This window comes from Chionomys nivalis, chromosome 24 (genome assembly GCF_950005125.1).
Source record: "Chionomys nivalis chromosome 24, mChiNiv1.1, whole genome shotgun sequence".
In the NCBI taxonomy this organism is placed as follows: Eukaryota; Metazoa; Chordata; class Mammalia; order Rodentia; family Cricetidae; genus Chionomys; species Chionomys nivalis.
In genome coordinates, this window is record NC_080109.1 from 15,197,307 (window position 1) to 15,223,860 (window position 26,554).

General features: G+C 41.2%; 1 protein-coding gene across 2 annotated transcripts in view; it reads right to left on the minus strand.

Annotated features, from left to right (window-relative positions):
* The window catches only part of Kcnab1 (potassium voltage-gated channel subfamily A regulatory beta subunit 1), a 332,096-nt gene that overhangs the window by 189,236 nt on the left and 116,306 nt on the right, over positions 1 to 26,554 (minus strand). The window contains exon 1 of one of the 2 annotated variants that reach the window (XM_057757377.1): positions 10,831 to 12,015. The exons of the other annotated variant lie outside the window; for it this stretch is intronic. Within the exon in view, the coding sequence (XP_057613360.1) occupies positions 10,831 to 11,051 (221 nt within the window). The 5' untranslated portion in view covers positions 11,052 to 12,015. Of the gene's footprint in view, positions 1 to 10,830; positions 12,016 to 26,554 lie in introns of those variants that run through there. 2 annotated transcript variants of the gene reach the window in all.

A 26,554-nucleotide genomic window follows, 5' to 3' on the forward strand; every position in this document is an offset into this window, starting at 1 on the left:
TGCAACGTCCAGATGTATACAACACTGAACGACTTAAAGGGAAGACAGCCATCACGTGCAGACTTCAGATGAGAGATGCAATCACAGTTGGGAATGATAAAATGAAATCTAGGAGGCGTGGGAAACGCGAGAACCATTCCGGAAATTAGGAAGCTGAGTCGTGGTAATGGTTTTCAAGTACCGGAACCCTCATGAGGCAGGAAATTACAGCTAGCTCATTTTCCTTTCAGTAGAGAGCAGGCACAGAAGATTCCAGTGCAGCGTTGAAGAGCCGAGTACGTTGTCGGCTGGGCTGTTGTGTAACCTTGAAGCATGACGACTCCTAGAGGGTCCCTCTCCCCAGCTGTCTCCAGGAGGTTGACCCTTTGCACACCTGCCCCCACAGTGTGCCTTCCTTGTTTTCCTCCCCATCCTGGCTGTGGGGTCCAGACAAGCGTTCTAAAAATGCTCACCCCTCACCCCGGGACTTAAACACTTAAGCATGATCCTGGTTCTTAAGATGACAAGCTAAACTTTTCGTGGCTGCTGTGAAGGGGATTACACAGATTTCTTCAAAGGCCTTATAAGTAGTTGCTGTGTGGAGCAAGCTGGAAAAGCAGGGCAGATTTCTCACAAGGACTGGACCAGATGGCCCATGCAAGTCCTCTCTGGCTGTCGACTCCGACAAATAAAAATTACTTCTGGGCTTCTGGTTTGGTTTCCAATCTGGGAAGCCAGAAGATGAACCAGTAAAGATGTTTAAATGTATTTTGATTCTCACTTTTCAGGGCCAAAGTTTTTTTTTAATGCAGTCTCTAATAGCACGGAAGGTGTCCATCTCAAGTGGCCAGACGAGTGTTTCTGTCTAGCACAGACATGCAGCCCTATCTGTTCCCCATGAGTTGGGGATTCACTTTCTGAGACATCAGAGTGATAGACAGCTTAGCAGTAGCTGTGTTATCATCTGGAGTTTACTTTGTGACTGACTTTAGGACGTGCAACAGCATAGACTTGCCGTGGAAACACTTTGGGGTCTTTTAATTCTTCCCTGTGTTAAAAAAACAGGCCAAGACATGTCATCCAAACCTAAAAGAATGTACCTTCTAAGAACCTCATGAGCCCGGCGGTGGTGGCGCACGCCTTTAATCCCAGCACTCGGGAGGCAGAGGCAGGCGGATCTCTGGGAGTTCGAGGCCAGCCTGGTCTACAAGAGCTAGTTCCGGGACAGGCACCAAAGCTACAGAGAAACCCTGTCTCGAAAAAAACAACAACAAAAAACAAAACAAAACAAAACAAAACAAAACAAAAAAGAACCTCATGAAATCTCAAAAACTTGACCACATAGTAGGTAACAAAGTAAACCTCAACAAATACAAAAAAATGGGAACGACCCCCTGTATCTTATTGGATCACAATGGCTTAAAATTAGAATTCAACAGTAACACTAATTTCAGCCCACAAACACATGGAAACTGAATAAATTCCACCTGAATCACCAATGGCTCAAGGAAGAAATTAAAGATTTCCTAAAACTCAATGAAAATGACCACACAACATACTCAAATCCATGGGACATAATGAAAGCAGTCTTAAGAGGAAAGTTTATAGCACTTAATGCCTACATGAAGAATCTGGAAAAATCCCACACCAGTGAGTTAACAGAACACTTGAAAACTCTAGAACAAAAAGAAGCACACTCACCCAGGAGGACTAGAAGGCAGGAAATAAGTTGAGAGCTGAAATCAACAAAATAGAAACAAACAAACAAAATACAAAGAACCAATGAGACCAAGAGTTGGTTCTTCGAGATAATCAACAAAATAGACAAACCTTTATCCAAACTAACCAAAAAGCAGAGAGAATATCCAAATTAAGAATATCAGAAACTAAAAGGGGGACTTAACAAGAGACATGGAGGAAATCCAGAGAATCATCAGGTCATACTTGGAAAAACTGTAGTCCACAAAATTGAAAAACTTAAAGGAAATGGACAATTTACAGAATAAATATCACTTAAAAAATTAAATCAAGAACAGATAAGCAAATTAATAATTGCCAAGGAAATAGAAACAGTCATCAACAGTCTCCCAACCAAAAAAAGTCCAGGACCAGATGGTTTCAGTGCAAAATTCTATAAGATTTTTAAAGAACTATAACCAATACACTCAAATTATTCCATACAATAGAAACAGAAAGAACAATGCCAAACTCTTTTTATGAGGCTACAATTACCCTGATACCCAAACACACATAGACATTACTAAGAAAGAGAATTACAGACCAATCTCCCCATGAACATTAATGCAAAAATACTCAATAAAATACTGACAAACCAAACCCAAGAAGACATCAGAAAAATCATTCACCATGACCAAGTAGGCATCATCCTAGAGTCGCAGGGATGGTTCAACATATGAAAATCTGTCGATACACTCCACTATATAAACAAGCTGAATAATAAAAACACGATCATCTCATTAGATGCAAAAAAGCCTTCAATAAAATATAACATCGCTTTATTATAAAGGTCTTGGAGAGAGTAGGGATACAAGGAACATACCTAAGCATAATAAAGGCAATATACAGCAAGCCAACAGCCAACATCAAACTAAATGGAGAGAAACTCACAGCGATCCCACTGAAATCAGGAACAAGACAGGTTGTCCACTCTCTCCATATCTATTCAATATAGTACTTGAGGTTCTAGCTAAAGCAATAAGACAACAAAAGGAGATCAAGGGGATACAAATCAGAAAAGAAGAAGTCAAATTCTCATTATTTGCTGATGAAATGATAGTTTATATAAGTGACCCCAAAAATTCTACCAAGGAACTTCTAAAACTCATAAACACCTTCAGTAATGTAGGAGCATAAAAGTTTAACTCAAAAAAATCAGTAGCCTTCCTGTACACAGATGATAAATGGGCTGAGATGGAAATCAGAGAAACATCACCCTTCACAACAGCCACAAGTAACATAAACTATCTTGAGAAACTCTAACCAAACAAATGGAAGACTTGTATGACAAGAACTTTAAGTCTTTGAAGGAAGAAATTGAAGAAGACACCAGAAAGTGGAAAGATCTCCCATGCTCTTGGGTAGGTAGAACATAGTAAAAATGACAATCTTACCAAAAGCAATCTACAGATTCAATGCAATGTCCATCAAAATTCCAGCAAAATTGTTCACAGACCTCAAAAGAACAATACCCAACTTTATATGAAAAAGCAAAAAAAAAGATAGCCAAACAATTCTGTACAATAGAGGAACTTCTTAAAAAAGAAAAAAAAAACAATAGAGAAACTTCTGGAGGCATCACAATCCTGACTTCAAACTCTACTACAGAGCTACAGTACTGAAAGCAGCCTGGTATTAGCATAAAAACAGACAGGACGACCAATGGAACCGAATCGAAGACCCAGATATCAATCCACACATCTATGAACACCTGATTTTTGACAAAGAATCAAAAAATATAAAATGGAAAAAAGAAAGCATATTCAACAAATGGTACTGACATAACTGGATATTAACATGTAAAGAATAAAAATAGATCCCTATTTATTGACATGTACAAAACTCAACTCCAAATGGATCACAGAACTCAACTTACAGCCAGCCACACTGAACCTCATGGAAGAGAAAGTGGAAAGTACATTTGAACACATTGGCACAGGAGACCACTTCCTTAAAATCTCAATAGCACAGACACTAGGAGAAACAATTAATAAATGGGACCTCCTGAAACTGAAAATCTCTGTAAAGCAAAGAACACAGTCAACAAGACAAAACGGCAGCCTACAGAATAGGAAAAGATCTTAACCAACCCCATATCAGACAGAGGTCTGATCTCCAAAATACACGAAGAACTCAAGAAATTGGTCATCAAAAGAACAAATAATCCAATAAAAAATGGGGTACAGACCTAAACCGAGAACTCTCAACAGATAAATCTAAAATGGCTGAAAAACACTTATGGAAATGCTCAACATCTTTAGCCATCAGAGAAATGTAAATCAAAACAACTCTGAGATTCCATCTTATACCTCTAAGAATGGCCACGATCAAAACACTGATGACACCTTATGGTGGAGATAATGTTGGGTAAAGGGAACACTCCTCCTTTGTTGGTGGGAGTACAAATTGGTACTGGAAATCAGTATGGTGATTTCTCAGAAAATGTAGTATATTTACACAATGGAGTACTACTCAGTGATAAAAATAATGACATCTTTAAATTGGCAGGCAAATTCCAAACATCATATTGAGTAAGATGACCAGACCCAGAAAGACAAATATCACATGTACTCATAAGTGGCTTTTAGACATAAAGCAAAGTAAAACCAGTCTACAATTCACAACCCCAGAGAACCTAGACAACAAAAAGTAACCTAAAACAGATATACATGGATCTAATGTACATGGGAAGTAGAAAAAGACAAGATCTCCTTGTAAATTCGGAAAGTGGGGATTATGAGAGAGAGTGGAAGGGGAAGGGATAGAAAGGGAGGGGAGAAAAATATATAGCTCAATAAAAACAATAAAAAAGAAAAAAAGAGTAACAAGTAAATGATCAGATCTGGGGAGAACAAAGTCACACATTTACTGATAATTGACAATAAAACTTTATTCTTTATTTTAAAAGAGTAAAAAAATAAAAATAAAAAACAAGTCAAGACCCAGAAACTGCAAAATCAAAGCTAATGGAACATCAAGGACCCTGTTCTGGGAGCCAGGAGGCTTGAGTTCAGTCTTGATTGTCCCCTTGATTGCCTGTGTAACTCTGACTGTGGACATGGTGTTCTGTATAAAGCAATGTCACTCCTCAAGTTGGTATCTAAGGCACCCTTAGCAATGCCTGCCTGACTAATCAATCACTTATGATGGTCATCCTAAAATAATAGCTCTCAATGTTGAAACTGCCAGGTGTGTTTTCACCTTCACCATAAACTGGCCTCAGCACTCTATTTTCTAGTTCTGGAGAGTGGAAATTATTGACAAAAGAATTTCTTAAACCTGATAGCCTCTCATATGAAATAATTTATCATGTCTAATTAGTATTTGTCTTAATGACTCTGAAGTCCTTAAAAATTTTATTTATAAACGTGAGGAGATGAGAGAGCATATTTCCAAGACCCAGTTCCCTCCCTCTACTGTGGGTCCTGGGTGAACTCAGTTGTGAGACTTGACTGACTCAGCTTGGAAATTATTTTTATTGTCTTTATTGAGCTATATGTTTATCTCCGCTTTCCTTCCTTCTTCCTCTCTCCCCTTCTTCCCTCTCTCATGGTTCCCAATGCTCCCAATTTACTCAGGAGATCTTGTCTTTTTCTACTTCCCATGTAGATCAGACAGCTTTTAAATTCTTAATGGGCACCTGTGAACCAATGTTTATGAATTCTATTATTCTCATAACAGAGAGTAGTTTCAAGACATACTCAATGAAGCCAAGATTCCTCTATTTGATCTAATTTCCTTGCCCAAATCCCATACTACCCACTTATTAATCTACCAGAAAAAGATGGGTAGTTTGATCAAGTGAGTTTGAAAAATCAAAGTGAAAGCTGGGAGTTTGATTTTTCTTTTGAATCTGATGGGATCCTTTTCTCTTCTCAGAACATTTATCCAATTACCGTAAATTGAAAAGTTGGCAGAAATGATAAACAGAAGAGTTTCTCTAACATGACAACAGTCATTGAGTGAACTGGGGATTAAAGGCTCCATGTGGAGCAACCAATTCGAAGACTACAGCAAGGAAATGAGATAGTTCTGGAACCTGTGGATCAATCACTGAAAATAGATATATATTCAGGCCTGGGCATCAGCACACAAATATACATAGTCCCCATGCCCACCCTCACACTTTCAGAGCCATGGAACTGGGACAACATTTGCCTGACAACATCCTGCGGTCCCCCATCCCTCCCCCACCTTCTCACCATCCCATGGATGCCAGACTTCTGACTGCTGCCTTGCAGGGGTGGAATAAACTCTATGAGATTGACTCAGCAGCTACTTTTTAGGAAGGTTCCTCCACCTCTCCATTCTCACTCACCATTTGGCTTTGAGGCAGAGAGGAAAGCCCACACCCATGGGCGTCAGTGTAAATCATGATGGCAGTCAGCAAATTTTCTCTAATTAAAAATTTGGCATTTTAAATAACCAGGCTATTCCCTTCTCAGGACTAAAATCTAAAATTTAATACTAAATACTAAAAGTATTTCCATCTGAAACATAACCACAGATCTGGCTCTGCTCATACTTTTTCAACCCACCCTTTCCTCCCACTTTCCCCACATGAACACACGCACACACACACACATACACACACACACACACACAAGTGCCTTTTATGTAATCAGTTGATAAGATTGATCTCTTCTTTGAATTGCTTTGATTTAAAATCCACCCACTATTTGTGGGAGGTACAGGGAGATGGATGCAATGTGTGCTTTAAAGATTCAGGAAGTACGAGGCCATGGATGCAATGTGTGTTTTAAAGATGCAGAAGGCACAGGGCCATGGAAGCAACATGTGCTTTAGAGATTCAGGAGGCACAGGGCCATGGATGCAATGTGTGCTTTAAAGATGCTACTGAGGAGGGCCACATCTGGGATAGGATCTGTGTCTTTTTGGTGCAGTTTTGATTTTGCTAAGAGGGCTATAAAATTTAACACATATTCTCCTATTTCAGACCTAAATTCTTCAATAGTGGAAGAACAGCTGCCAGGGTAATGGTTACCTAAATGAACCATAGGCTTACACGGCTCACAAAGCCTTGTGGATCCCCCAATACTGATGCCCACCCCACGTCTTGATGTCTTCCTCTATGTTTCCGTGCTGTTGCAAGTCTGACCCCCTTTGTGGCCACAAAATTCTCTCTCCCCACTTCTCTGTGGAAAAAAAATTCTCTGAGGGGAGAAAAGGCCACTTCTAAAAGATAGCATTTTATATGTTTCCAATTATACAGCATTAGTAAAAAAATGAAATTACAGATCTGTCACAGATTGGTGACTTCTGAGCACTAGGGTCTGGAGAGCAGATAGTTATAGCTGTATAGGAACAGTACCAGGAGGCCTTCGGACTGGAGAAACACTCCGACTCTTTACTGTGGTGAACCCGCATAGACATCCAAATGAACACATGCCTGCCTGGTGAAATCTATATCAATTCTCTTATATAAGACAGTTTTCAAGTTTTGAAACCATAGTATCATTATGTTGCCACTGGAAATGAAATGGGTCATTGAAATTGTCTATAGAGTTAAAAAAATTCCTGCACATCTGTATTTATAAAAAGTTTAATGGTCAAATGCAGCTAGCTAAGAGTAGGAAAATTTGAAGTTTTAAAAGGGATTTAAAACTTATTTCTCAGGTATGTAATGTTCTTTTTGCAAATTAAACTTTAAAATATTGTAAAGCCTATATCCAGCTATGCACTAACTGCAAAGCATGTTTTATGTAACTACACAGCACAAGGTCATATTGTCATGGTTCAAATACATTTTTCTTAATAAAATTAAGGTTATCAATATTTAAATTGTCAAACTAAAAAAATAATTTCAGAATAGGAAGAGGGGTTTAATAAACACAAATACGTTGTGTTATATAATCAAAAAAGTTCCAAACCATGTCAAACATTGGCACCTAGAGCATTCTAAAAAGTTCCCTTAAAACAGAATACCCCCCCAAAAAAATAGGAAAAAAAAGTCAGCAAGTAAACCTGGTTTAACTTCTGACAGATGAGTTCTGGGGGATGAAAGGTGCGTGTGTGTAGGAACGCCTACCACCCGGAGATCCATCATCTATGCCTGGAGAGTTCCCACCACGCTACCAGGCAGTGCTGAATGCAGAGTAAAAGCAAGGGAAACTAAGACAGAGTAACTTTCGTGATTACCAAACACAAAACGGTCTTAGATACAGACAGCCCCAGAGTAAGTGTTAGGAAGAGTCTTGTTTTTCCGCTAACAGTAACGTTGGAACAGCAGCATATTCTCATAGGTTATTTTGTTCATTGTAAGCCTTGAAAAAAAATCCAGTTTGATAGAAGATTCTTACACAGTTGTGGTGAGAATCTAATTACATTGCAAAATTTAGAAGACTTGTACAAACACATTAATTGTTGCTGAGCTCCTAGTTTATGAGCTCTTGACCTAGGCTTGATGTTCCTAGGCTTAAGAATTGAGACTTAAGAGTCACGATCATTATAGCCGCAAAAAGAAGCCTACTTATTCCTCAAGGTCATAAACAGGTCCTAAACTGCCAGGGAGTACCAGGGCCTTACAGCAAGGCTGAACCTAAAAGCATGGGACTCCAAAGTGAGTGGGAGATTTGGTCAGTTCATGCCCCAAGATGAAATCACTTGACATAGGATGCAAGCGGAACTCGCAGCCCCCAAATAGACAGGAATAGCACCCTAGTGCGTAGCCCTACAAGAGCGTGAAAATCCGAATATCTACTTGCTGGTTTCCTTTTAGGAGTGCCTTTTCCCAGCTTGAAGCTAGTTCCTAAGTCTTGTTCGGCTTCTGCATTTAAGCACTCTGTGCTCGTGGAGAGTAGGTGTGCAATAAATTATTACTGGCTACCTGAATGCATATTCACTGCACAAAATTTCTGAGAAAAATGATGAACATCCTTCTTGGATTCCTTCTCTCTTCTGCCCCAGAGTTGGTGGCTAGTCCTCAAAGTTCTAATATGGAAACCATCTTCAAGAGTAAAAATGGCATTCTGATCACAACCAATCACTAACTTAGGGTCCTGGTTCACCAGTGACTCTCCAGACAAGCAAGCTATCTTCCCTTTAACATAAAATCATTACAATTTCTTCCTAACAACCACCCCCATGTACTCACATTATATTCTAGATGAAACGATGTAACAAAAAAAACACAATTCAGGCAACAAAAATACTCTCACTATTTTGGAGAGATAGTAATTGCCCTACTCCTCCACACCCTAAGAAAGCTTGGCATGCATATGACATTCTCTCATAATCTTTCTCATAAATGTCACTCTGAGATGAATTTGAAGGAGGGAAGTCTGATTCACGCACACATAAACCACCTGCCGTAGATGGAGAGGCACTGCATGCGAAGAGGACTGGAAAAGAGGCATTTTATTTAGTTACCACAGACTCAAGAGGGCTGAAGGACCCAGATGATAGCCAGTGAAGGGCTGTGCTCAGCCACAAGCAAGGAAAGGCATCCCTAGGAGTGCTGCCCACATTGAGCTTGGAGGGTGGGGGTAAGACAGTTACAGTCCAACCTGAGTTCAACTGTGTTCCTAGGAGAACCCTAATGGACAGCTCCCAACTTCAAAAGCCTGGTAAACAGAACCATGCCCTGGCAAACACCTGCGACACAACACACAGCTTCCTGTGGCCACAGAGTAGGGGCGTGACTTTGTAATTCGTGCCTTACAGGAAACCACTTATTGTTCTGCCAAATACCGCAGATCACAACTGGGGCCACCTCAACCTGGAGTGCCTTGTTCCTGGACTGTTCTCTGGTGGCATCAGCTTAGCTGCGGCCTCAGCAGCACCCACTGTGCACAGGACGAAGGCTGCATGTGTGCTACTGCAGCTGTGCTGAAAATGCCAGAGCGCGAGCGATTGGGGTCATCGTGGGGTCCCATGCCCAGTAGAAATGCAGGGGAAAACAGAGGGTTCATGGCACTGACCCTTGAGAGGAAAGGACCACAGTCAGGTGGTTTATATGGTGGCTTGTCCTCACCCTACAGTTGTGGCTCGGAACTTCGATTATGGGTGACCTCCTCCCATCCCCATTCAGAGGTTTTCTTTCTCATTGGCTTGAAAACATCAGAGGAACAAGATTTACTTTTGCCATGGAAGGTTTCCCTTAACTCTGCAGATAAACTTTCACCAGGGGCAACTTTTATAGAGAAGTTTAAAATGCTTACTTCACATAGAAAACACAGTCTTCAATATGCAGTATCTTAATTGTATGGAATTCACCTTATCCAATAATCTGGTCTCTCGCAAATGAGAGATAAAAGTCAACAATGAACTGTGTCCCCTGCAAAGGAGAGTAGCCAAGGACTTGGAGGATGTGTCAGGAGCTTCTCTCCGTTGTAGGCTCAGACACTTAGAAGCTAGAAGCACAGCAGTATTGCAGAACTGACGTCCGGAGGGCTGCGCAAAACACACACAGTGAAGCGGCAGGAATCACATCCCGTAATGGTGAGCTGTTCCTACTACAGGAAGATTTCTGTCTACGAAAACAGTGAACTCCTTACGCTAAGGAAATAGAAACACAAGACATCTAGGAGCCTTGAAAAACTGACCCTTCGTATTTCACAACGTTCATGCCTCTTTCATCTCAGGCAGTGATTCCAGTTTAAATATAGCAGTGTTCACTCTAAAGTACCATTGTGTTTCTGCCATGAACCTTCTTTAAAAGCTGTGCTTAGCATGTTCCCTTGGTATCTCACAGATAAGGGTGTAGTGTGGCATGGGAACTGCTGATAGGATGAGCACAGAATCTACTGTCTGTGCATCAAGCCGGACACACACTTCTGCTCCTGACAAACTCTCCTGGCAGGAGAGAGTTTCCGGATCCCGTGTCTTACTGCCTAGAATTCATTTAGGTCCTAAGGTGTTCAATAACACTTAGAATACACAAAATGGGCCGCATCTTAAAAATCGCGCACAGGCTTCCAACCAGCTTGGGTTTTTTCACCCCTCCCCCCAAAAGTCTAATTTCAAAGCAAACACCTGAGAATTCTAAATAAAGCCAAACAGCACTGAGTTAAGTCACTTTAAAACCGAAGGACCGCCTGACTGCACCTGCAAAGCCGATGGAAACCCCCCGGCGGAGGGACCTCTCATTCCTACCTATATTTCATGCCAGTCTGCTTTGCGGTGGACTCTTTGAGAGAAATATGATGCTGAGGGGTGAAGGTCCCCAGGCTGCGAGCGATGATAGCGACAGTGCGGAATTTGGCCCGGGCTGCGTTCACCACATTGGGGGCGGTGGAGTTCTGCTTGCTCAGAAGTCGGTCCTCACCATTTCGACTCTTCAAATTGTGCTCTGTGCAGGCTATAGAGACTTGCATTGCTTCCCAGGACCAGCGCAAGGTCCTCTCAGAACCCCACAGCACAGGCGGTCGGCAGAGGGTGAGCAGTTGGGGGGACTTCTGCTGTCTTTTAACCCCTCTTGCCCCCCTTCCTGGATGCCTTCAGAGGAGTCCCGGCAGCTGACTTCAGAGACCACAGAGTCTCAGGAGAGGCTGAGGTTCAGGAACAGAGTCCCGGGGACCCAAAGAAGTAAACAGCCAAGCTGGAAGTTGTCTCGGCAGCTGGAGCGCGGATCAGCCTCCCCAATCTTCCCAGGCTGTGAGCTCGACTGATTAAACAGCCAGATCCATGTGGTCAGGAGGCTGGTGCAGAAGCCTAGAGCTGAGCCTTCATGGTGACTGCACACAACCCTGCCTGGAGCCAGTCCGAGGTGCCTGGATGCGGAGGGCTGGCTTCTGGGCGCTGGCTCAAAGCAACGCAGGCATACCGCAAGATGCGCCGCCAGCACCCTCTGGATCATAGGCAGGAGGCTCAACTGGAGAGGAGCATCCCAAGAAGCAGCTAACAGCAAGCCGGGCTCCGCGGACCCGTGGTCTCCATCCACTCTGCCAGTCAGCTGCCTCCTTCCCGGATTTTGAAGGATGCGGAGGTGGAGGCGTCTCAGGACCCCTCCCCACTCATCCTCAGGCGAAAGCTGGGGCTCCTGAGCCTGCACTTACTCGGGTTGGCGACGGCATGGAGGAGCTGGAAGGTCCCTTTAAGGAGCGCCTTGCCGTTGTGTGCAGGGGGAAGGAAAGATCACTGTGACCACTCCTTACTAGAACAGTACTGGGAGGGCTGCTCCATCAGGGGGCTCTGCCTAGATGCCACCAAATCTTGCTGCAGCACAAGAGTAGGAACTGGAGAAAGCTGAGCGGGGTGCTCCTCAGAGTGGCACGCCAGTGATTAACACGTGAATACTGCCTGGCTTGCTGGATTACAGCTTGGAATTCTGCTTGCAGCCTTGTAAGGCTCACATCTCCTCTGCATGCTATTTCTTATGCAGATAAGTTCAAAGTTTCCTGAAAAGCCACGGTGCAGTCTATGTGGAGTAAGGTCTGCTAACTTACTGCAAATCTGTATAGAATACCAAGAGTAGGGACTTCTGGGATGCTGCAGGGAGCGATGAGTTCTCCACACTGGAGGGGCCGACTGGTGGTGGGTGCAAAGGGGAAGGAAGCAGATCAATATCACTGCCCAGAAGGGTCAGGAGGGATGGGCAGCAAGAAGCCCTGTGAGCTGAGCCTAAATGAATCTTATCTGTCTGTTCCATCCAAGAAATGTGCCCAGACCAAATTATCAGCTGATTGATAATTTATCTCTCCATTTGAAGTATGTGAGAATGTTTTTTTTCTCCAAAAGCATTTTTTCTTGTTTTTATTTTGTTTTGTTTTTTTTTTTTTTTTTTTTTTTTTTTTTTTTTTTCTGAATGTGAGTCCTAACAGACCTTACTGCCAAGCAAAGAGAAGCAGCAAACGCTATTTGGGGAGGAGCATCTCTGGATTTGCGACAGAGATCAATACAGAAGGGAAAGTAGGAAGCCCTGTCTCCCTCGTGGAGGAACAGGCAATCTGGGTGGAAAGGACAAAGCATTCCGTCTTCAGAGACTATGTTGGAAGTCGCCTTCTACATGTCCCCAAGTCTGATAGCCAAGCTGAGCCCACCAGAGTGAAGCGGGGACAGATTTCTGGAGCCTGGAGAACATTATATTGACCCATTGCCCCCTCCTCAATGGAGTCCCTATTGGTATCTGATTCTGCTGCTGGGACACAAATATGTCAATGTCTGAGGGTTCTGGAGGCATGTGGGAGACTCAGGGAGCCTTCCTAGAGGAATGAGAGTCCCATGTGGCAATGGGTCTGATTTGATTGGCAGGAGTGGGGGGAAGCAGTCACCCCTGGACTGGCATGTTCAGGGATGATACACACACTGCCTGTGTTGACTAAAATATAAATAAAACAGTTGGTCTGATCACATCTATCCAATTGAATGAAATGGTAGAAATAAAATTTTCAAGGAGATTCTAGGCTTGCATTGAGATCCATTCAAGAAATTAGTCTTAAGATCTTTGAACCTGAAGATGAGATTAAAACCACATTGTGGAGTTGCATCCTTGACCCTCCACATGTTTTTTTTTTTTCTTTTCGCTCTTTCCTTTAGAAAATAAATATGTTGATGAATGGGAAGAAATTTTAGGATGAGTGAGGGTGGAAGGGTTGAATGGATCTCTTCTTTGCGCTCCTTTATGCCAGGCAGGAATACTGGGGTGGAGGCACATATATGTATTCTTTGGAATAAACAGTGGGCAGAGAGGAAGCAGATCAGAGAAACCTTTATTTTTACACACTGAGCCAGCTCATCGGAGATGATCAACGTGAATCAGAAAAGCAGTCAAAAATGAGAAGAGGAAGAAGTGGGAGGAATCAAAAGGAACAGCTTTTAGCACATGAAAAAAAAAAAACCCACCAACAAAGCAGCTTGGGACCAATTGAGTGAGCTGATAACCACCAGGCTGGAAGGGTCTGGAACCTGGCTGTGAGGGAGGGGGTGTGTGATGTAGGCAGGAGTTCAGCTGAGAATGCTGACAGTTTTACAGCAATGACTGGGAACTTTGAAGCAAAGAGAGGCCTGGATATATTAATCAATGTGGCACTCAGCTTTGTCGAAGAGCTAGCAGAGGAAGGCCAGAAAGCACAGGCTAGCCCAGAACAGGGAAGAGGTTATCTGAATAAGACATAGAAGGCAGAATACGCATGAGTCACCTCTGGCCCCCACAGGACTGCACTGCGAGCGTGGTCTTCAACAAGCCCTCACTCTATAAATAACTGAGAGGAGCTGAAGAAATAAATAGGAGGGAGAGAGGAATGCAGGGAGATGGGGAGCTGCCATTTTCTGGTAAAGTCCTGACCATTCACTCTGAAGGACAGCCTGTGTACTGAAAAGGTGTCCCACGTTCCCTTCTGCTCCTCTGGTGTGTAGTCCAGTGTCCCAGCCTTTGAGACACGCCACATAGAGAATCAAAGGAGGCCAGAGGATGCTCACAGTGCGAGCTTCGTTCTCGCAGTTCACAGTGCCTTTCATCTCTGACACCACGCGGCCATTCTGACAGGCAACCAGCAGCCCCACAGTCTCCCTAGACATCCTCGCTCTTCCCGGCATTAATGGAGAAGTTGGTCTCAGGAGCCTGGAAATTAGATAACAGTTGGCTGGAGAGAGCCTGTTCCTAATAAGTTTGCTAACAGGCCATACGCTAATGAAGCTGGGAAATTAGACTTGGAATGTGTATCCAACAGGATTTAGAGGAATGCTCACTATGAACATTTCAGGCTGTATAGACACATAAGCCTGCATCTAGATACACCTACATAATGTATACAGATACAGATACAAGTATAGATATAGTTATGGGATGGGTCGCCTCATCCCAAACTTCATGTGTTGAAACCCTGGCCTCTCCCCAGTGCATCAGAATGTGACTGTATTTGGAGACCATCTTTAATGATGTACCTGAATTATAATGAGGCTGTAAAGGTGACCACTAGCCCAGTATGACACGTGTCCTTATAATAAGGACCAGGTCAGACACAAGACACAGAAGAGAGGATGATCTTCGAGCTCAGGGCAAAGCCCTCAGAAGAGGCCAAGCTTGCTGTCACTTTGATCTCAGCTTTACAGTCTGCAGAACTGAGAGAAAATAAACTTTTCCTGGTATAGCCACTCAACTTGTGGTACTTGGTTGTGACAGGCTGAATTAATACAGGCAGAAATATAATTTATATCTGTAATGTTGTCCATAAGAAACTATTGGAACTTAATAAAGTACGAGCTCCTAGGAGTCATTACCAGTCACAATGAATGTCCTTCCATATTCTCCACAAAGTCCAAGCTGCCGTTATTAGTAGTTTATAGGAAGATAGTGAGTTCCAGTTCAGCCTGGGCAACACAGCAAGAGTCTGTCATAAAAACCTAAAGATAGACAACAATCTTCAGATCTTTTCTCTAGGAAGGCTGATGAAATGTGCTCTGAAGCAAGGTTCCAAGTGAAATCCTTTGTTCCTCTTCATAAAGTCAAACAGGGTTCTTTATGTTTGCTGGTGACTTCTTTTATTAGCATACACTAATTATAAAAATAGTAAGTTTCATCCTGTGTGTGTATGAGAGTCACCTCCAAACACCCTCCTCTCACCCATCTCCGGGTCCCCATCCTTTCCCACGTTCATGCTCAATGGTGAGTCTTGACTGGGTCATTTCCTTGGTGTTTAGCAGTCTCCTCAGCTTACCTATTTTCCTTTGCTTGCTCATATTCCCTGAGGCACGAGTTAGCACCCTCAGAGACCTCCTGAAGCAGCAGAGAGCACCACACCAGTAGACAAAGCACAGTCTTGACATCTCACTGTAACTTAGCAGTCACCTGCGACTCTCTTTTACTTCCTTCCCTCACCGAAAGCAGGGGGTGGGAGGCATCTTTATTTCAAAGACTTCTTCCTGTTGTGATTGTGTTCTGTAGATGCCATGACTACATTTCTAGAGGTTGCCACTGCACGGGGCTAAATTATCAAATTCTTCAGCTTGGCCACGACTGACTCCTACTGGTTACCTAGCAGCGGAGTTTTGGCATCAGCGTCAGCCATATTGGGTCTTGGCTATTTAAGACCAGGTAACAGGATGTAAAGTTTGCATCTAAGAGCTTTGGTCTTTGTGATCACCTCGGTGTTCCTGGGAACCCCGGGGACTTGACAATGGGAATATGTGAGATGCAGTTAAGTCTGGTGCTTAGTCTTCCTCTGCCTCCTCCCTTTTCTGTGCTACTGAACAGGGTGTTAGCATTCTTGGAACCTTGGTTTCCTCATGGAGACCCAGTGATGTGAGAGTGTGGCTCTCCAGAGCGGCTTCCTGTGATGGAGCTGCGGTCTCTGGTTGAGGAAGCAGAAGGGAAACACATCCAAGATGGCTGACTAGTTAAGATGTAACCGAGGAAGCCTTCCACTGAATGTTTGGTTCTTAACCACTATGCATATTGTTCCTCACCCACCATAAGGGTCCCTTCTCATCAGAAGGACTTCACACACACCTTCTTATGAATACAGTTTAAAAAGAAACCCTATTGCCATGAGTACTAGAAATAAATTCAATTTAGAAAGTCTAAATCTCAATATTTTATGAAAAGTATCTCGTGACTTTATTTTTATCCTACTGCTGTAAAAATTTCCCAATTACCCAGAAAAAATAATTGGTTTATTCAATTTCTTCCCGGCGAAGTCAGAACCAAATATTTTTCACTGGTTCCACTTGGAACTTATGGTTTCTATTTCATTGGAAAGCACAGCCAGTAGGAGCCAGGAAACATTTGGTCACGCAGCCAGGCAAAATTGGAGTTATCCAACACAGAAAAGAATCTGCTAATATCAGAAGAATTTTAAACATGAATCTATACAGATGGCAAGCTGCTTCCTGTGCCTCATTTGTGAGCAGTGGGGCTGTCATTTATCAAGACTATTAAAACCTGGTTAGAGGGTTATTACATCCTCACAGTTTTAACCTGCCATTGGAAACCGCCATGGTCCCATGTGTACAGAGACACAGCCTTTACAATGGTAAATAAAATTGAGACTGAAGATGTGACTTCTAGGTGTCTACCCTTTGACTAGAATAACAGACTTACCAAAGCACCCAGCAGGACATGCAGAGGACAAACCCATCTCACGCACCAGACTCTATTCTAGAAACAAAGCACCATGAACCAAAGGATGGACACACTTTAGCCCTGGGAAGTAAACCAGGGCTTGAATGTGAGAGACAAGTGTTCTGTTACTGTGCTATTTCCCAGAGGCAGTTAACACTTAAACTATGTCCCTGGCCACTGACAACCACTTCCTTAATCCAGAATATTCTGAAATAGATGAATCACAGTCTAATTATTTTAAAATAAATGTTCACACTGAAAACCTGGTGTGCCCGTAATACATAGAAACAGTTATAGTGAAATAATGGCAAATTCACAATGCAGCTGATTTTGTTCTGCCAGCTTCATAGCAGGCAATTTCTTGTGCTTTTTGGGGAAACAAATGAAAGAAAACTGACTGCTATTCTGCCTGCTTTTATGAATGTTATTTTACTTCCAAATTGTTCTCCATTACCGTGATTTCTAACATTGCGTTATATTAGCCTCTGACTACTAGAAACGTGCTGTGTTTTTGGTTAAAAGATTTTCTTGAGAAGTTTAACTCACAGAGAAATTGATTTCAAAGATAGAGTTATTATATATAAACAATCCATGATAAAATCAGCTAAATGGCACATTGCTATTTCATACACTACAAAGTGATTAATTAATTATGCCATAATGCATATGGTTAACTTTCAACAAATTAAAATGTTTTTAGTCATAGACTCCCTCGCTACAAAAATCACCATTTTATAAACTTAAGATGAAAATATAAAGGAAATAAACTATTTAGAACACAGTTCTAAAATGTATTCACATTTAGACTTCAAAGTTCTGATCTAAAGTTCTGAGCTGTGAGTATGTACTCTTTTCTCCTATCATATTTATATTTCATAAGCAATGCTGTTTAAAAGCAGGCCCGACTTTTGTATCTCCCCCAGATGCTGCCACAAACTCTTAATGTTCGGATTCTAATCTACGAGCAACAGTGACCACATCATCCTAAGAGGTCAGCCAGCAACAAGTCATTTAACAATTTCAAGGGGAAAAAAATCTACTTCAGAGAATTGATGAAGTATCATTTTTAAGATTGTATACCATAAACCTTTATCTAACAACAATTTAGAACTGATCAACTGCAGAAGGAGAGAGACAGGGAAGGGGAGGAAAAGATGCTGAGTTGCTTTTATTTTCTAGGCATTGTGGCAAAAGCTTCCACACCCATTCACTTAGTCCAGAGGAAAGAGAAAACAGGCTGTTGTTAATCATCTCAAACAGCTGAACACTAAGTGTAGCTGGGGAGGGGGCGTGGCTTCGTGAGCATTCATGGAGCCAACGCTGGAGGTAGAGGATTTGCCAGCATGTGTTTGGCTCTAGGTTTGAATCCCAGGCAACACCTTTATACATAAATGATAAATATCTCGAGCATATGATGTGTGTTACATCTTTTCAAACCTACAGTGAATAGAGTTCCCAAAGAGCCTCCCACAGAAAGCCATCTTTACAAGATGAGGCTGAAAAAACATTCAACCTCCAAAAAGTTACTGAGACAAAGTCACTTTCTTTCTTTTTTGTTCTTCCTAGAGCAAGAAAGAAAAGGTATTATTATACACATCTTTCTATCTCATAATAGTAATACATATTTTGTAAAGGGCCTACTGACCTTTTCTTTTTATTTAATTCATTCTTTGAACCAGAATTCTTATAAACCAAGCAGATCCAAGATTTTATGGGATCATTTTTCATTTAATTCTGCCCCTTTTAGCAGATGGAGCAAGGTTAATGCAGGTGACCCCTTTAGTCTCTCATCACAGTTAAAATGAAAGTCATCCTTGAGTTCACAGTTGTTTCCTCTCTCCTCAGACCTAGTAGGATTGCTACTACAGAACAAGACAGGAAAGATATTTGTGACCAGACTAGAGAAACAATTGGTTTTCTGTCCTCTTTCCTAATGTGTCTATTACATGTCTTCCTCCCTTTCCTACTCTTTCCTTCCTTCCCTCTTTCCCTTTCCTTCCTTCCTTCCATAATTTTCTTTCTTCTTTCTTTTCTTTTTCTTTCTTTCTTTCTTTCTTTCTTTCTTTCTTTCTTTCTTTCTTTCTTTCTTTCTTTCTTTCTTCCTACCTTTCATGTATGAGCATGCTTTGGATGTCTCAAAAAACCAAAACCATGCTGGGCTGTGGTGGCGCACGCCTTTAATCCCAGCACTCGGGAGGCAGAGGCAGGCGGATCTCTGTGAGTTCGAGACCAGCCTGGTCTACAAGAGCTAGTTCCAGGACAGGCTCTAAAGCCACAGAGAAACCCTGTCTCGAAAAACCAAAAAAAAAAAGAAAAAGAAAAAGAAAAAAAAAAGAAAAAAAAACAAAACCAAACAAATAAAAAACAAAACAAAACACAACAACAACAAAAAACATGATAGTGAAATCCAGTATAAATACTAAATCCAATGAGGATAAGTCCAAGTTTAAAATCCAGTGTAAAGCTCCATAGCTTCTCAATGGGTATTATAACTGTGTCAAAGCTCACTTAGATGTAAAAACTTTAAGTCTGGCTGATTTCACTGTGTAAAGCTTCTTATCTGAAACTTTTTTACAGTAAAGTTTTAATTAAAGTAAAAGACAGGAAATATGGAAGACACATTAGTAGGGATTCAAAGTGGAATAACTATTATTAAAAATGGTATGCAAGTCCCTTAGTGAATCAGAACCTGAAACATGTGAATCATCCAGTCCACTGCTCTATTGATAACCAAAGAATTAAATCAACATTTTAAAGATCTCTGCGCATGCCCATAGTCACTGCAGCATTACTGGTAAAAGCCAAGGTGTGTCAGCAGTGCAAGTGCCCATGACTGGATTAACAAAGAAGCTATGAAACATTCGCCTTGGAATATTATTAAGTCTGAAACACTGCTGTTTGCAAGAACATGGGTAAAACCAGAGGGCTTTATGCTTGACTAAATAAGCAAGCCGCAGAAAGACGAATACCACCCGATCCCACTTTCGTGTGGAATGTAAAGTCAGTCAAACTCATAAAGCTGTGACAAGAGTAGACTTTGTGTCCCTACTACCGATGGGAGGAAGCAGAGGAACCGAAGGAGAAAAAAGCAAAGAAAGAAAGGGAAGGAGGGAGGGAAGGAGGGAGATTGATATGATAGTTTGCTAATTAGCATGGCCATAGCAATGGTATTGTATATACAAAAATGGATTTGTATATATATCAAATCAAGTTATGTACCTTAAACACTTATTATACTGCACTAAATTGAAGAAAAGGAAGCAAATCACTTTCCCAACACTATGAAACTCATTTCCTCCTTAGTCTGAACCCCCACCCAGATACTCCAACTCAAGCTGAATGACCTGACACACCCATTTACTTAGCTATATTTTTAAAAAGAATGCTCAATTATGTCATCCTATAAAAACATTCCTACTTTATGGAAAAACCTCTCACCGTGCTCAACCACATATGCATATATTTCACAATGCATATATACTACTTTGTAAACAAAATAAAGTAACATTTTAAAGTTACTTTTCCATCATAGAATCATACCAAGTTTTTAATAAGAAATTTTAGAATATATAGATAAATTCTCTTAGATTTACATAAATCTTAGTCACAGAGATGAGATAAAACAGATATAGGAAGAAGGGAGGAATGTCATTTAATCAGTGGACTTAAAAATCATCCCGGTCAATATTTCTGTTTAGACTTTTCTATTTTCACACACAGGTTTGTGGTTATTATTAATGTTTCTGGTATTGTTGGACACAGCTTTGTATCAGTTACCCCATGCTATCAGCTTTATTTGTTCTTTTCTTTCCATTCTTCATATATTATCTTTTCTCAAGACAACTATTTATCATCACCAATTATCCTGATGAGGAAAGGAGGAAGATTCCGCCTCCCTTTATGAGACTCCCTAGCTGGGAATATGCAGGCATGCATGACCAGTTACCTAGTGGGCATCAGATCAAACGCCACTGGATATTCTTTAGAGGAAGCGGGGAGACCCACACGGGCTGAGGGATTTAGAGAAACCATAGTGGTACCAGAAAAGCTCTGGGCAATGATAGAGGCAAGGCCAGATGAAGAACAGCTTCCACGGGGAGATTGAGAATCTTGTTGGAGAATGTGCACTGTGCTTGGTGTGCAGTGTCGTTGGAAAGAGGACTTCAAGAACACAGAATGCAAAATGAAGTCTATACCCCAACTGACAGTAGAGAACAGCCTGGAATGAAGGGAAGACAACTAGGGCTCTTTCCTCAGAGCAGGCATGTGACTCTTTCCTTGGAACAGTCGTGTGAAGATGGAGTAAAGAGTCATGTGACTCTTTCCTTGGGACAATCATGTGAATACAGAGAAAAGTTCATCAGAGCCTTAGGTGGGGTTGGGAGTTTAAGCTGTATTTTAGGCAAACAAGGCTGAATACCATGTGTAGGTCAGTGGCTTGAGGCAGGAAGACAGTGGGGCCTGAGAGGAGCCAGTCAGCCATGAGGTACAATCTGCTGAAGGGATTATGATGCTTCTCCTAGGAGAAGCTGAATGGAGAAAGGGTTCACTAGGCATGGTGGTCTGATAAGCAGTTGGATAATATATATAGCAGGAGCTTATTTTGTCAGAAACAAAAACGTTACCACCCGTGGGTGGTAGGATTATGGGTAATTTTTGCTTCCTTTATTTTGCTCATATATGAATTCCTGCTGGAAGCACATATTACTTTTGTATTATGGAACACAAAAAGTGGTGCCCAGAAAACAAGAAATGACGCTAGGAATAATAGCAAGCCAGTGGGCATACATCCTTATGGAAGTATGGTGACTTTGTTTGCTTCATAACATGTAGGCTAAACACCACTAGGCAGATTCAGTTTACTTTTTAACCAACAAGCCTCCAGATGTAGATTATCCAGATTACAAACCATTGAACTCTGTTAATTAACATGAAAGTGAGATCGGGTAGTATTTGTCTTTCTGTGTCTTGCTCATTTAAGCAAGCGTAAAGCCCTCTGGTTTTATCAATGTTTGCAGAATTTTAGACTTGATATTCCTATGGTATGTATTTCATTGGCTTCTTTATTGCTAATCCATTCATAGGTGCTCACATTGCTTATGTATCTTGGCTTTTGCCAACAATACTGCCATGAATATGGGCATGCATAGAGCTCTTCAAAATACTGATTGAATTCTTTGGGGTTAAATGATGCTTTCACAGGGGTCCCCTATCAGTTATCCTGCATATCAGATATTTACACTATGATTCATAACAGTACCAAAATTACAGTTATGATGTAGCAACAAAATCATGTTATGGTTGGGGGTCACCACAGCCTGAAGAACTGTATTAAAGGTTGTAGGCTTAGGGAGGTTGAGAATCTTTCATGGCGCTAAAGGCTCTTCTAGCTTCTGGTGGTGGTTAGCATTTTTTGTGACTACATCACTCCAATCTCTTTGACTGCTTTGCCATGGTGTTTTCCGTGTATCATAAACCCTTGTCATTGAATTAAGAGCTTGCTTCAGTAAATTCATCTCAAGGTCATAATCTTAATTACACCTTCAAAAACTTTTTTTTTTAAAAAAAATAGAGCCTAGTTCACAGACTTAAAACATCAAGACGTAGTTCTATCTTTTGAGGACCTACCTAAGATGTAGCTGTTAGTCTGCAGAAAAGATGGTCAAAGAGGAGAGGAGAAGAGCAAAGAAGGCATGGGAAGGAAGCAAGGAGCTAGACTTTCTGGTGTAACTGGAGAAAAATGGAAGATACATGCAAGCGGTGAAGGAAAGAGCAGTAGCTGATAAGATGCTCAGGAAATGGGGGTGTTGTCATTGTTTCCCTCCTGTCCTCATCAAGAGCACCTATATTTTCCCATGAACACCTTTCTTATTAATCACTGTTTAGGTCATCATGTCCATAGAGGCAAATACAGAGTTGTGTCACTAGACACTCTAATCTAGCCCTAGAGTGACTCAGTTGTGGGCTCAGTGGAGCTCAGTTACAAAACAGAAAAAGACACTGCATCATTTGAAAGATGGCTTCAGAAGACCAACTCAGCAGGGTGGTTCCTGTGGTCAAAGCTGTTCAATCTCTAAAGTAAAACCGCAGTTCTGGAAATACTAATGCAAATGATTCAATACAAGGTTTACAGGGAATCACACTATTGTGGCCTAATATTAAAGGACACAAAGTCATGTGAAATGACATCCATTGGAATTTTAGTACTCAGACAACAGGCAGCGTGACTGAGAACTTTACCCCAATCTTAGATGCACAGTTTCAAAACATCACAAACCTAATGATTTTAATATGTTGCAATTTATAAATCCATATATGCATAGATGATATAAAAGATGGGGAGGAAGTAGCACTGGGACCACGTTTCTACATTTTTCATAACTAATTTACCTTCAATCTCAAATAGATTGTGTTAAATTAAACTGTATTCTAATCATGGAACAGTCACTAAGAAACTAATTTGCAAATAAAATATTAGCACAAAGATAGAAAGGAACAGAGTAACAAGAAAGAGGGATTAAGAAAAAATAGCAGCATAATAAGTAAAAATCAAATCATGTCAATAAGTACATTAAATATAAGTAGTCTAAGTGAACAGGCAAAGACTGAGATATGATGTCCATAAGAAACATAATTTGGATTAAAAGGAAAAGTAAATAGAAAACAAAATAATGTGAAAAGCTATCCCATGAAATAGTCATAAAAGAGCTATAATGAGAAATCACCATACTGACTTCCAAAGTGACTGCATAGTTTGCACTCCAAGCAGCAGTGGAGGAGTGTTCCCCTTACTCTACATCCTCTCCAGAATAAGCTGTCATCAGTGTTTTTGATCTTGGCCATTCTTACAGGTTTAAGATGAAATCCCAGAGTTGTTTTGAATTACATTTCTCTGATGACTAAGATGTTGAGCATTTCCTTAGGTGTCTTTCAGCCATTGAAATTCGTCTATTGAGAGTTCTCTGTTTAGGTCTGTGCCCCATTAATTTTTATTGACTTATTTGTTCTTTTAATGTCAAAAGAACAAAGTTCTTTGTATAATTTGGAGATCAGTCCTCTGTCCAATATGGGGTTGATTAAGCTCTTTTCCCATTTTTTAGGCAGTCATTTTGTCTTATTGATAATGTCGTTTGCTTTATAGATGTTTCGCAGTTTCAAGAGGCCCCATTTATTAATTGTTTCTCTCAGTGTGTGTGCTGCTGGGATTATATTTAGGAAGGGGTCTCCTGTTGACAATTTGTTCAAGTGTACTTTCCACTTTCTCTTCTATTATGTTCAGTGTGGTTGGTTTTATGTTGAGGTCTTTGATGCATTTGGACTTGAGTTTTGTGCAGGGTGATGGATATGGATCTATTTGCATTCCTCTACTTGTTGATACCCAGTTATGTTAGCACTTTTTGTTGAATATGCTTTCTTACCTCAAGACTCCTCAATACCACTTTTGGGTATACACCCAAAGGAAGCTCATTCATAACACAAGGACATGTGTTCAACTATGTTTGTGTCAGCATTATTTGTAATAGCAGGAAACTGGAAACAACCTAGAAGCCCCTCAATTGAAAAATTGATAAAGAAAATGTGAAACATTTACACAATGGAGTACTACTCCATGGTAAAATAATAATAATAATAATAATAATAATGACATTTTGAAATTTGCAGGAAATTGGATGGATCTAGAAAAAACTACATTGTATGAGGTAGCCCATACCCGGAAAGACAAATATAATATATACTTACTCATAAGTGGCTTTTAGACACAAACAAAGAAAAAACAGCCTACAATCCACAACCCCAGTGAACCTAGACAACAAAGAGGACCCTAAGAGAAACATACATTGATCTACATAGGAAGTAGAAAAAGGCAAGATCTCTGGAGTAAATTGGGAGTATGGAGGTCATGGGAGAGGGTAGAAGGGGAGAGGAGAGGAAGGGAGTGGAGTGGAGAAAAATATATAGCACAATAAAAATAATAAAAAAGAAAAAAGAGCTATAATGTTTTAATTACTATTGATGAAAATAGACTTCAAGAATTATTAAAGAACATTTTTATAGAAACAAAAAAATCAATGCATCAGCAAGGCACATTAACTATAAACATATGTGTACTTGAACCATGCATGTTTTAGGTCCTCAAATGAGGTAGAGCATCATGTCTGTAGGACATTGGAGAGTAAAGTCTTATTTTACAGCAGCCAGGAGTGAGAAGATGACACAGCAGGGACCAGGGATGTGGCTTGCCTTTTAACCTCCCACCTCCTTCACCCTGCTCTTACCTCCTTATAGCTTGTTCAGTGTGAACTCAATGGATGAATTCATTGGTAAATTTAGCAGACTCCTGTGCCAATCACCTGTCAGTCAACTGTGCTAGTAGGTGTTGATCAAGCTTGTAGAGGGAACATTTCTTATCTAAACCAGTAGGTACTCTTAAACATAAAGTAAAATCCCTTAACTGGGCTGGGGAGATGATTCCTCGAACAAAGCACTTGCTGTGCAAGTTGGATACCCTGAGTTTGGCTCTCCAGAGCCCATATAAAAGCCAGGCACAGTAGTACACACATCTGTAATGGCAGCACCTTCCTGTGGGGTATGCGAGCTAGAAAGAGGGGGAGCTGCAGTTCATATGAATAATTCAGTCAATGCACGAATCCCATTTAACAAAATCCACTAATGATAAAAACCTCCAAACAAGATCTAAAAGAGAACTTTCCTAAACTAAAGAGTATGTGAGTTGAGGTTTGATATATATTCACATATTTGAATGCTGGACCTTCAGCTAGCGGCACTGTTTGGGAAGGATATGAAACATTAGGAAATTTACCAGAGGAAGTTGGTCAAAGGGGGTGGGACTTGAGAGCTTATGGCCTGGTGTCACTTCCTGTTCACTCCCCGATTTCTGGCTTCAGAAGCAATGTGACCAGGCGATTTTTTGGTGGAGAGAACTTCGAGACAGCTTAGCATTTCGAGCACGGTTACAGCCCATTGCTCTTATTCAGAGCTACAGGGCGAGGGAACAACACAAAGAGAAAAAATTTTAAATACAAAGTTTGAAGTGGAAAGATCTGCAAGAAAGCTTAAAGCTGTATACCGGGATCATGGAGAAGAGGCAACACTGGTGGGAAGAGCAAAGGAGAAACCTCATTGTTTTCCCTGGAACCAGAGAAAAGATGCCCTGAAGGCAAGACCCCAACTTGTGAAAGCGAAAACCTTTTTTGAAAGGAGAAAGCCTCAACTGAGAATTCCACAGAAGGGATCCTCTACTTCCCAAAAGCAGTCACCTTGGAAAGGGACTCAGATTCAGCCACCAAGACATACGGGATTCTGCCGATGTGGTCTAAAGGGACAAGCTCCATCTTAAGCTAGCAGCAGAAACTGGCAGCAGCATCATTTGGTACTGGGTTTGCAGGCATGAAAGATTCAACACTGAGGGGTCATGGGGTCTTGTTTTAGGGCTCCAGGAAACCTTAAAGGACAACTACGGTGTGGAAGTCTTGGTATCCCTACAAGATGTTCAGTGAAGGCCACTGCATGAAGTCATGGAGGGAAAGTCTGTGTTGTGATGGAAACTGTTTTAGTTAGGGTCCTCTAGAGGGACAGAACCAAGGGGATAAATGTGCATACATAAATGAACACATAGACACTATATATAATAAATCTATGTAATATAGAAAATCAATAACATATATTAGAATTTATATATTAGTTATCTTAAAATGTAGCAGCAGCATCCCACCTGAGATCTGGGAACCCGGTAATTACTTGTCCTTCAGGCTGAATGCCTCCACAGAGTAGTTCCTCAGCAGTCTCTTCCAGGGAGGC